General features: G+C 45.8%; 1 protein-coding gene across 1 annotated transcript; it reads left to right on the forward strand.

Moving 5' to 3' along the window:
* The first annotated feature begins 727 nt into the window (after positions 1 to 727).
* On the forward strand, positions 728 to 12,423 carry LOC149307999 (collagen alpha-1(XXVII) chain-like). Its single transcript, XM_089536840.1, has 4 exons — positions 728 to 786; positions 5,185 to 5,255; positions 9,882 to 11,377; positions 12,403 to 12,423. Exons 1-4 carry the CDS (start codon positions 728 to 730, stop codon positions 12,421 to 12,423), a joined length of 1,647 nt encoding a protein of 548 aa, XP_089392966.1.
* Positions 12,424 to 12,684: the final 261 nt, after the last annotated feature.

Raw genomic sequence — 12,684 nt, forward strand, 5'->3', positions numbered from 1 at the left:
TTTTGCAAGCATCAAAGCAATGCAAACTTGATATAGATATAGATATATAAAGCAGCAGAGATCGATAGAGGCAGATGGGGAAAAGCCACTGCCCGGAACAGCCAAGCTCTTTCCCCCTTTTTGATTTCTTGGGGAATAGTTGGGGAAAAGTTTTGAATTTCATTGATTTTTCCCAAAAGAGTGAATATTTTGAGAAAGTTTCTTTTTCTTCTTTCCAAAAAAGTGAAATATTTTGGGAGAGAAAGAGATGAGTTGCTTTTAAGGATCTGATCCTAAGGAAGGAAGGAAGGAAGGAAAGAGAAAGAAAGAAAAAGGAGACTATTGGTCCAAGGAATTTGATCTGAGGATGATGGGTCTTCTTGTCCTTTTCTGCCCCCCTTCTCCCTCCTCTCCTTCCTCCCTCGGTTTTTCTTCCAGGCGATCGCCCTCGGAGACTTAAATGGGATATATAGTTTTCCTGGAAAAAAGGGACTCAGAAGAGAAAGAAGAAGAAAGGGAAGAAGAGAAGGAGAGAGGAAGGAAAGAAAGAAGAAGAAGAGGAGGAGAAGAAAGAGAAGAGACCAGAGAGCTGCTTCTGCTGCTCCTCCACTGTCTTGCCTTCCCAGTCCAGGATTTGAACCCAGGGCCTGGCTCTGGCATTGGGATCTCCTTGATGCTTTTGTGGGGGTTCGCAGGAAGGATGCTCTGAGGGCTCAGGGCGAAACCATGCCCTAAAGAGGACAACGGGATGAAGGAGGGAGCAGCCTTCTTGGGACCCGGCTCCAGACTCAAGGCAGGGGCCAGGAGGTGAGTGACAATCCTGCCGGGGACAGAGCCTGGGTTTGGGGGGCAGCTATTCCAGGGACCCCCAGAAGAAGGGTCTCTCCCTCTCTCTCTGTCGAAGATCTGGACCCCCAAGTTTTTTTGGGGGGACCTTTCCAAGACTCTAAGTCCCAGCATCCACTTTTGATGGGGGGAGGTTGGAGAGCTGGGGTCTCTAATAGGGACATCCAGAGGAAGTGGGTTTCTGTCTCTGTGTGTGTTGAAGATGTGGACCCCCGAGTTTTTTTTGGGGGGAGGAGTGATCTTTCAAGGACTATAAGTCCCAGTATCCACTTTGGGTAGGGGATTTGGGGAGCTGGGATCTGTTCCAGGGACTCCAAGGGGGAAGGGTCTCTCTCTGTGTTGAAGATCTGGACCCCCATGTTTTTTAGGGGGCAAAGGAGTGGTTTTTCCAGGACTCTGAGTCCCAGCATCCACTCTGGATGGGGGATTTGGGGAGCACGTGTCTGCTCCAGGGACTCAAAGGAGGAAGGGTCTCTCTCTCTCTCTCTCTCTCTCTCTCTCTCTGTTGAAGATTTGGACCCTCAAGTTTTGGGGGAAAGGGTATCCTATTATTATTATTATTGTTATTATTATTAATGTGTATAGAGCCATACATTTACATGGCCCTTTGCAGAAACAGAAACAGTTCCAAAGGTTACATCCTGCCAAAGGCATACGATCTGTGGGTAAAAAAAATATAAACTATGCAGAAATTGTAAACAAATTATGGAGATAACGTACAAGACTATAATAGCAACAGAGGTGTCATCAAAATTTCCCAGGACTCTAACTCCCAGAATCCACCCCTGGTTAGGGGATTTGGGGAGGTATAGTCTCCCGTGGCAATTAGTAGTTTGAGTGTTGGGGGATGACTCTGGAGGATCTACAGAGGTTGACCATAGTATTGCACTAGAGGACCTACAAATGCCTAGAGAAGGGTTCTCTCTAGGTCCTCCATCTCAACTCTGTGGTCAACCTCTGCCATAGGTTGACCATAGTATTGCGCTAGAGGACCTACAAATGCCTAGAGAAGGGTTCTCTCTAGGTCCTCCATCTCAACTCTATGGTCAACATCTGCCATAGGTTGACCATAGTATTGCGCTAGAGGACCTACAAATGCCTAGAGAAGGGTTCTCTCTAGGTCCTCCATTTCAACTCTATGGTCAACATCTGCCATAGGTTGACCATAGTATTGCACTAGAGGACCTACAAATGCCTAGAGAAGGGTTCTCTCTAGGTCCTCCATCTCAACTCTATGGTCAACATCTGCCAGAGGTTGACCATATTATTGCAATAGAAGACCTACAAATGCCTAGAGAAATGTTCTCTCTAGGTCTTCCATCTCAACTCTGTGGTCAAAATCTGCCAGACGTTGCCCATAGTATTGCGCTAGAGGACCTACAAATGTCTAGAGTAATGTTCCCTCTAGGTCCTCCAGCTCTCTCTATGGTCAAGATCTGCCAGATGTTGACCATAGCATTGCGCTGGAAGACCTACAAATGCCTCTCTAAGTCCTCCAGCTCAATTCTATGGTCAGCATCTGCCAGAAGTGGATCATAGCAGTGCGCTGGAGGACCTACAAATGCCTGGAGAAATGCTCTTTAGGAATCTCTAGCACACTGGATGCATTGAGCCAGGCTGGCTTTGCAGGAAAGGTGCGAGTGTGTGTGTTTGCTTCAGGGAAATATATATGGATGCCAAAACATTTCCGTTTTGCCCAGACTTGGCTTCGGCATGTCTGGAAGCCTTGGTAATGATGGGGGCCCCTCTTTTCACATGGGTCTCCTTTCTTTTTTTGGAGGGGGGAGTGTTTGGAGGGGAAACACCTGCCTGGCCAAGAGCGGCTGTCAAGAAGCGGAAGAAGGGAGGAAGGACTTTGGCGCTTGCAGTGGAAATAAATCAGAAAAATCTGGAAGACTGAGACAGAAAGAGAGAGAGAGAGAGAGAAACTGGCTTTTTGGGAGAGGGCATACCTGGGGATGATGGCAGACTTCCAGGAAGGTACCAGATCCCACTTGGCAGCTAAGCTAGGCCTGGTTAGTCTTTGGATGGGAGGCCGCCCAGGAACGGCTCTATTTCAGAGGAAGGACCTGGCAAAAACTTGCCTAAGAAGACCCTGTGAGATTCATGGGGTCACCATAAGGCAACTTGAAGGCACAGGCACACATCTTGAAGGCATCGGATGCTGTCTGATCTTGAAAGCGAAGGTGGGTCAAGCCTGGTTGGTCTTTGGAAGGGAGACCGCCAAGGAACACAAGGTGCTGGAGGCTCTATTTCAGGGAAAGGAACTTGCAAAAACCACCTATGTCTAGGAAGACCCTATGAGATTCCTGGGGTTGCTATAAGTCAACAGACAGCTTGAAGGCACAGACATCTTGAAGGCATCAGATAATGTCTGATCTTGGAAGCTAAGCTGATTCAGTTCTGGTTTGTCCTTAGATGGGAGATTCCAAAGAAGACCCCAAGATAGGTTCACCTCAGGGTCACTGTAAGTCACGACTTGAAGACAGCAAGATCAACAAGAAATCCCTATGAAATTCATGTTGTTGTTGTCATTGTGGGCCTTCAAGTTGTTATTGATTTATGGTGACCCTAAAGCACAAAAGAGCCAGCCTGGTGTAGTGGTTTGAACATTGGACTGGAACTCTTAAGACCAGGGTTCAAATCTGCTTGGCCATTGAAAGTCTTGGAATGGCATTGGGTGAGTCGCACACTCTTGGCCTCATTCCATCCCAGAACTCTTGGACCACCGTCCCTGAAGACATCCCTGGTGTTGCACCATCTGGGATTTCATAGGTGAGAACGTTAGGGACATCCAACATTAGGGTCACCCAAATCCCAAACCCTAAGCCTATTCATTCAAAGAGGTTCAGCACTTTGGATAGCTCTTACAGCGACGGTGGGCACATGGCCCTTGGACTCACCCAAGGTCACCCAATGGGTTTTGATGGCTGATGGTGGCAAGGGTTATTCATGGGTGGTTTTGCCAGTGCCTTCCTATAGAATATATCTGGTGCACCTATAACGCCTGGTATTTGCTGGTGGTCATCCATCCAAAGACTGTCCAGGGATGACCCTGCTTAGCTACCAAGATCAGATGGGATGCCTTCTGGACGTTGGTCTGTGCCTTCAAGTTGCCTGTCGACTTTTGGTGACCCCATGAATTTCGTAGGAGATCCTTTCCCTCATTCTTTCCTCTGAAATAGAGCCTCCAGCACTTGGCATTCCTTGGCGGTCTCCCATCCAAGGAATATCCAGGACTGACCCTGCTTATCTGCTGAATCTGGTGCCTTTAGGAGGATTCAGTGCATGAAGGTGGGATTGTGCGTGTATGTGTGTTGTGTTCCATGGTTGTGTTCCACTTCATTCTGTTTTCTGGCTCTCCTCCCTGTTGTATGTCTCATCCAGTGCTGGCCGTCCGCAATAATCTGCAATAGGAGAACCTGGTGCCAGTTGGCGCCTTTTGTGGGGTCTGTGTTCCTGAAGCTCCTGCTTCGTTTCAGCAGAAACTGAGTTGTGTTGAAACTTCCCAGGAGCGTGTTCTGCTGAACCGAACGGGAATTTGGGAAGGAGCCCGCATGGAGTCATCGTCCTCACGCCCGCCCTGTTATGCTCATGCACACACAAATGTGTGTTCACCCACACATATGTGTGCGGACACCAAGTTACGTCAGCCTTGGCTTGGGGACACGGTGGGAGAATTGGCTGGGTGCTGGGTAGCCTTGCAAATACGAGCAGAGTATCACCATAGACTTGTTTGTGTAACGGTTAGGGAACAAGTATAGTGTAGTGGTTTCAGTGTTGGACTGTCATTATGGAGACCAGGGTTCGAATCTTGACTGGGCTGTGTAAACCCCCCGGGTGACTTTAGGCAAGTCTTGCTCTTTCAGCCTCAAAGGATAGCAACGGCAAACCCATGCCAAGAAACCTTCCAAGAAAACCCCATAACAGGGTCGCCGTAAGTCGGAAATGACCCGAAGGCGCACAACAACAACTAGGGAACAACAACAATAAGGAGAAAAAAGCATTGCGTTGGAGCTATCAGAAAGCTGTGCGTGCAATTTGGGATTTTTGCTAAACCGTTTAGTTCCCCTGGCTTTAAATAGCTTCTCATGTCTTATCTATAACAGCGGATCAGAGATAAGAGCTGATCGATCAGAGATGAGAGCAGAAGAAACTATTTTGGATGCTTGGAAGTGCTCTGCAAACATTGGGTTGTTTTTAAGGTTTATACATCTTCTGACCACACAGGTCATAGGTTCCTTTTTGGTTTCCTGAACAGATGGCTCCCTGTCTTAAATGTCTGTTTTATATGTTTTGAAACTGAAGTAGGAAACTACTATATATGTGTAGCTTTTAAAATTATTTTTCTTTTTGCAGGGGATTCCCTCATCTCTGGACAATTTTGTGTTTTACCTGTTTCCTTGGATTCACACAGGGAAATTCTGAAGGTAAGCTTTCATCCAATAGACTGACCATCCTTCCTTCCTTCCCTTCCTTTATGACAGGAGGGTGGAAAATTGGACAACAGGGAAACCTATTTTAGTCAACTTAGCATTAATTTATGGCATTAATTGTGAGTCATCTTTCTGCAGAAAGCAATGAAAGTCAAGTCCAGAACCATAGAGTGAAGTCATAAGCTCAGGGAAGAAGATACTGTGATAAAATATACACACATGCTTTCCCCCCCTTTGCACCACACACTACACATTTCACCTGCAACTGGGTTGACCAGAGATAAGAGCAAGTTAATTGGAGACAAGAGCAGGTCGATCGGAGATCAGAGTAGAGATAAAAACAAGAAGAAGATGACCAAGGAGCAGATGCAGACAGGTCATTCCTATTTGGCCCTCAGACTATTTCTGCTGTTGTTCTGTTTTAAAAGAATCAACATACATACAAATGACATTAATTCAATGACTCTACGCTAGTCCAGGAACTAACCAAGGTTCAGTTCTCAGGAAAGAGTGATGATCAGGGAATTAACGGCTGAGCTATTCCTTGTTTCAGAGCTCAGAAATGCTCATTTTTGGACTATTGGTGCTCTATGAGAACTCCAGTTAGTATGGCCGTGGATATGTGTCCCGCCTGGGCAGGGGATTCTGTGGTTTGCAGTCCGAAAGAGTTTGCGTTTTGAAGGCAGGGCCTCCTTTTTCCGGAATGGCTGTCTTGTTGCCACAGCTGCCCGGCTGGAATGCAAAGCTCTCTGGGACATCTGCTTGTTGGCAAACTGTCTCATTTTCTCTTAAAATAGCAAAAAAACCTTCCCCTCCTGGATTGACTCAAGGCTTTGACAAGGTCTGAGTAACTTCCTTGGGGGAGATAAGTTGGAGGAGAGGGCCCTTGCCTTGGAAATACTTTACAGACGAGAATCCGGCTGCATCCACACCGCAGAAATAATCCAGTTCGACTATGCTTTAACTACCATGGCTCCTTGCTATGGAGATTGTAGTTTTGTGAGACATTTGGGTCAGAAAGGTCTAGTGCAACAACAAACTAGTTCCCAGAATTGGATAGCATTGAGCCATGGCAGCTAAAGTGGCGTCAAACTGGATTATTTCTGCAGTTTGGATGCAGCCCAAAACCACTATACTGTATTGATGTTTTTCTTTCAGGCTTCTTGCGTTCCTCCCTTCTTTCTTATCAAATGTAGTTGTCTGTCTGCCTCAGAAAGTCTCCACAGCTGCATCCGCACTGCAGAAATAATCCAGTTTGACACCACTTTAACTGCTAGGGCCCAGTGTGAAGCAATTCTAGGAACTGTAGTTTCTTATGGCACCAGAATTGTCTGAAAGAGAAAGTCAAGTAAGATCGAGGCGACTTGCGTCATTAAAACCAGATATACAATAAAATAATCCCATATCTCCCCTTCCTTAAAATAAACCACAAACCACAACATGGTCCTATAGCATTGACCCATGGCAATAAAAGCGGTGTCAAACTGGATTATTTCTGCAATGCGGATGCAGACCAAGTCGCCTTATTTCCTTTGTAGTTGCAGCGCGATTCTTCTGTTGCTTCTTCAAAACAATAAGGAACATAGAGGGACACATGTTTGGAAAAACCCAAACTGGGATAATTTCGATAAGGCTGCTTATCGTATTTTGCAGAGGAACGTTAAAAAAGGAAAGAGGAGAGAGAAGGCAAAAAAAAAAAAAAAAGGAACCAATGACACTGAAACAAATGTTAATTTCCCCCCTGGTTTTGTTTTTTCGCCCCAGTCCGATTTATTGCTTCCCCACGTAAGAAGTGAACATCTGGTGGAATCGCTTAAGCATACATTTTTCAGTCTGAGTTGTACGAGAGAAAAAAAAGGAGCAACAAATATTTAGCTTTCCTCTCTCTTCCTCCCTTTCATTACTTTGGGATTGCCATTTTTTAATTTGCAATCAATTTTGCCGATGCTTTTCCTCTCCCTGCGGAGCTGGACAAGGCTGGAATGTCTCTTGGCTCAGCGTCTCAAGCTCTCAAAAGCAAAGCTCCGTCCAAACAGAAATACTGTGCCTGTTATTAGCAGATCAGTGTGAATTTCCAACTTTCCACGTGCGGAAAAGCTGAAGTCGGATGCATCACTGGCGCACAAATAGAGGACAATTTTGACAATAAAATGCCAAAACGTGGCCAGTTCACACAATAGGCCCCTATGAACCGCTCTGAATAAAAGTTCTGTTTGTGGTTCCAAGCACCAGACCAACATCATCATCATCACTGCATTTATATATATTGTGTGTGTGTGTAGTGTGTATATATAAACACACATATATGTACAATATATACATAAACATGTTATTACATTTATGTATTTTGTGTGTGTGTGTGTGTGTGTGTGTGTGTGTGTATAAAACCTCTCCATTGGGGCCCTGTAGCAATAGCCGAGGGACGAAATGGCAGGTGTAAAGATGCACTAGAAGCCGCAGACCCAACCCTGCATGCAGACGGTTCATATATATATATATATGCACACACACACACAAAATACACAAATGTAATAACAACATTATGTGTATAAATGTGTGTATATATATATATATATATACACACACACATTTGTATATATGTGTGTATGTGTGTGTGTATATATATACACACACACATATATATATATACATAGACATGTATATATGCACAGTGTGTGTGTATAGTGTGTTTGTGTGCATATGTTTGCTGTATATGTCCCATATATATATGGGACAGCGTGGTGTAATGGTTTGAGTGTTGGACTAGGACACTGGGAAACCTGGGTTCAAATCCCTGCGCAGCCATGAAACCCAATGGTTGAACTTAGGCGAGTCGCACTCTCTCAGCCTCAGAGTAAGGCAATGGCAAACCTCCTCTGAACAAACCTTGCCAAGAAAAACCCATGATAGGGTCTCCTTAGGGTCATCGTAAATTAGAAATGACTTGTAGGCACACAACACCACACACATATCATACACAGAATCTATTATAGGAGTAGTAGTAGTAGGAGGGATTCTCAAAGAGAGCTTCATTTTTTCCAGGAGCAAACACAGATACTAATAAATCATGGTTGCAGTAGCTATCCATCAAATATCCTCTTCATCCCAAGAGGTAAAGGAGGGAAGCTTTCCATGCGCTTTCCACTTGACCCTGAAACAGATCTGCTGTTTTCTCTTCTTCTGTGGGGCCTGGAAGGAGAAGAAAGCTTGCAGAATCATACTGAATAATATGGGGGTGTTTCAGATAATGAACGATTCCCCTCACTTTTTCTCCCAGATATTGGGGGGAATGGTCACAGTAGCTTCATAGCCTGTCAGTTGTTTTGACGACATTTGGCCAAAATTAGGGATTGATGCTCTTCTCCTTAATGCTGCCTCTGTGGCCTGAGATCACAATGGGTGCCAATTTGACCGAAGTTGGACGGCCGCCTTATTTATTCTTGTGTGTGTATATATATGTAAAGTTCATTTTTGCTGGCTCCGGAGACTTGAAGGAAATAATGGAATATGCAGCGGCGAAGACAGGAAAACCTGGGTGGGCTAGGACATCTAAAAAGAGCCCTTAAAGTAGCATTTGATGTTTCAGTTCTCCCCTCCTTTCACTTCCATTAGGGCAAGCCTATAAATTCGGCATCTAGTACAGTGGACCCTGCCATTCAGAATGGAGATTGCAGTCAAGAGATCAGAAGAAGACTAGGAATGGGAAGGGCAGCCATGAAAGAGCTAGACGAGATCCTAAAGAGCAAAGATAGCCAATGGAGCACTAAAGTTAGAAGCGTCCATGTCTTTGTATTCCCCATCACTTTCTATGGATGCGAGAGCCGGACAGTAAAGAAAGCGGATAGCAAGAAAATCGATTCATTGGAGATGTGGTGCTGGATACTGAGGATACCATGGATGGCCAGACAGACAATTGGGTCCTTGACTAGATCAAGCTTGAAATCTCCTTGGAAGCCAAGATGACCAAGTTGAGATTGTTGTACTTTGGCCACGTCATGAGAAGGCAGGACTCATTGGAAAGACAGTCATGCTAGGAAAGGTGGAGGGATGTAGGAAGAAAGGAAGACTGCATACTAGATGGATATTAGGGAGGTCATGGGAATGAATTTGTAGGATCTAAGCAAAGCAGTAGAGGATAAAAGGTCTTGGAGATGTCATCATGAGTCAAGTCAATTTTAGGACAGTTAACAGCAACAAACAGTGGACCTTTCCCATCTCTGGGGGTTCATTTCCAGGCCCCACTATGGATGGAAAAAAACATGGACAGTCACACTCCATGTTATTCAGTGTCTGCAATGTGCACACGGATGCATTAGCACACCCATGTGCACACACCGCCATTGAATAATTTGGGCCGTGGCAATCCATGGGTGATCAAAGCCATGGATCGTCAGCCCGCCAATTCAGAGGGTCCATTGTAACTCTAGTAAAGTGATTTCCCAACTCTGGTTTTCCACATGTTTTGGACTTCTATTCCTGGGAGCTGAAGTCCAAGACACCCAGGGAAACAAAGTTTGGGAACTTCTGATCTAGTAAGTGGTCCTGCCCTGAGATTCCTTGAGATCTGGGAACTGTACACCCAACTGATTCTGGTTTTTCTTCATCCCTGTTTCATTTCAGATGTGGATGTCCTTCAGCGGTTGGGCCTGGTGGGTCCAAGGCCTCTGGGCACATCATCACGCTCCGTTCCTCAGGGAGTCATCCCCTTCAAGTCGGGGGTCATTTTTACCCAGCGCGCACGGATTGAAGTGCCAGTCAGCACGGTCATTCCCACGGCTTTTGGCACAGACTTGGCATTGGTGCTGAGCCTGTGCTCCCACCGGGTCAACAGCGCATTTCTGTTTACCGTCAAGAGCAAGAAGAAGAAGCTCCAGCTGGGGTTGCAGTTCATTCCTGGCAAGATCATCGTCTACGTTGGCCACAAGCGCTCCATCTATTTTGATTACAACATACACGACGGGCAATGGCACAACTTGGCCATAGATATCCGAGACCAAGCTGTCACCCTGTTTACCTCTTGTGGGAAGCAAAGGGTGCATGCGGATTTGAACCACAAGAAAGACGAGTCGTTGGATCCTGGCGGGTCCTTTCTCTTAGGGAAGCTCAACCAGCACTCGGTGCAGTTTGAGGGTGCTCTGTGCCAGTTTGATATTTATCCTTCCGCCAAGGCAGCTCATAACTATTGTAAGTTCCTGAAAAAACAATGCAGGCAGGCAGACACCTATCGGCCGAATCTTCTGCCTCTCATTCCACTATTGCCCAAAGAGCCGAGTGCCTCTGAAATGACTCCACCATCACTGCTGGCACAGACAGACCTTTTCCTCCTAGGCTTGACCAACCTGACCACTGTGATGCCTCCACCTTTATTCATCAAGGCCACCACTTCTCACAGGAGCAGGAGACCAGGGTTGGTGTCCACCACCATTGTTCCCTCAAAGCCACCACCTCTTCCGCCAACCACCAAAGCTGCAAAAGCGACAATGGTGTCCTCTCCGGTCCTGCCAAATGCCGAAGCCCAGCTCCACTGGACAGCCACGGTAGGCCATCCAACTTCCAAAGCAGCTCCCTGGACAACCACCGTAGCAACCTTTTCAAAATCTCGCTCTACTTCCAAGGCAAGTTTGGAGAAACCTCATTTGTCCATGAACAAAACCCATCCTCTGGCCTTGCCAAATTCAACCGTGAGCCCCATGGTAGCAGTCCATAAGAAAGAGATAGCAAAAGTGACCAAAGCTACAACCAGCCAAAGCCAAACTATCAAGTCCTTTGCAACATCTAGTGCCACAAAGTCACCGACGAAAAAGACAGAGAAGTCCTCCAACAGTCTCCATCCAGTGACCCTAAAACCCAAGATGCAGAGTGTGACCAAGGCTCCCGTACCAAAGAAGCTGATGACTGTGCCATTGCTGAAGAAACCAGATCCTACCATTGCTGCTGTCCTGTCTACCAAACCAGCGCTTGGAGTTGTTTATCCTGTCCTTAGAACAAATGTGCAAAGTGTGAATTTAACAACGCCGCCTGCCACAGATGGATATCAGATCTTCGACCCAATTGGTCCCACTCTCTTTCCTTTTATTATGGGCCTTCCTGGACTAAAAGGAGACCGAGGTCCTCCGGTAAGTAACAAGTTGTCATAATCGGTGTTACTTCTGCCTCTGGTACACATTTCACTATTAAAGATGTAATGTTCAGGAACACAGCTACTTTGTTCATTGAGGTGTAACTTCCTTTGCAAAACTTTGCACCTTCCACCTGTTCCTTTGCTGGATAAACTTTATGCCAGCAGACAACACTTGGAAAATCTGGCTGCTTTGCAGTTTTCTTGAATCAGGAAAATACCTTAGAGGAAGGAGCAGTGTTTCTTGTTATAACTGGGAGATTATGCCCTCCTGGTTCTGTTAGTTTTTGGGAAGTTGAATGCATTGGATGGAAATCCTTGGGAGTGGGACTAAGAGGGAGACAGGACATACTGGGCATCTTAGTCTTGGGTCTAGTTTGATATGTAGGCTAGTTCTGTGGCCACCTGAGCTTCCAAAGTCTGTGTTACTTCTTTTAAGGTTTCACTCTGTTGATCTTCTGATTTGGGGTGATTCTACAATATGTTCTCAGCCGTAATGTGGGAAATGATAGCTTGTGCTCTGTGTGGGACATGTGTTGTTGTTGTGTGCCTTCGAGTCAATTCTGACTTAAGGTGACCCTATCATGGGCTTTCTTGGCAAGATTGGTCCAGAGGAGATTTGTCATGGCCTTTCCCTGAGGCTGAGAATATGTGACTTGCCCAAAGTTATGATGAAGCAGGCAACTGAACCCTGGTTCGATAGTCACAGTCCAACATTCAGACCACTGAGCGATGCTGATTTCTTTACACATATAAATACACTGGAACTTTGCAATGACTAGGGAGAATTTTGTGGAGTCAATGTCTTTTGGAGCCAACTGACCTCATTTGCACTTCCTGGACTAATATGCAGCATGGAATGCAGTTATCCTATGGAATGCACACCTCTTTGAAATGTGCAAGTCTCATTTCTAAGTTCCAAAGTTGGTCAAGTTAAACAAACCTTTGTTTGCTTTCCCAGGGAATAGCCATTGAGGTCAACTGCTCTTCCATGGTATTCTCCCTTTTTGTTTGTTTGTTCAGGAATGGTCTTTCCATGCATGAGAGCCAGTGTGTGTGTAGTGGTTTGATACCAAGGCTCTGAGTTCGAATCCCCGCTCAGCCATTGGGTGACTTTGGACAAGTCACACTCTCTCAGTCTCAGAGGAAGGCAAAAGCAAACCCCTTTTGGACAAATCTTGCCTAGGTTCATCTTTGTCGTTGTTGTTGTGTACCTTGAAGTCACTTGTCAATGTCTCGCACTCTGGAAAGCTAGAAATTTGGGAGTAGCGCTTCCCTGTCATCTCAGGCAAAAACAAACTGCTG

Source organism: Sceloporus occidentalis, unplaced genomic scaffold, assembly GCF_023333645.1.
Source record: "Sceloporus occidentalis isolate IW3139 unplaced genomic scaffold, rSceOcc1.0.p SCAF_8, whole genome shotgun sequence".
NCBI lineage: Eukaryota > Metazoa > Chordata > Lepidosauria > Squamata > Phrynosomatidae > Sceloporus > Sceloporus occidentalis.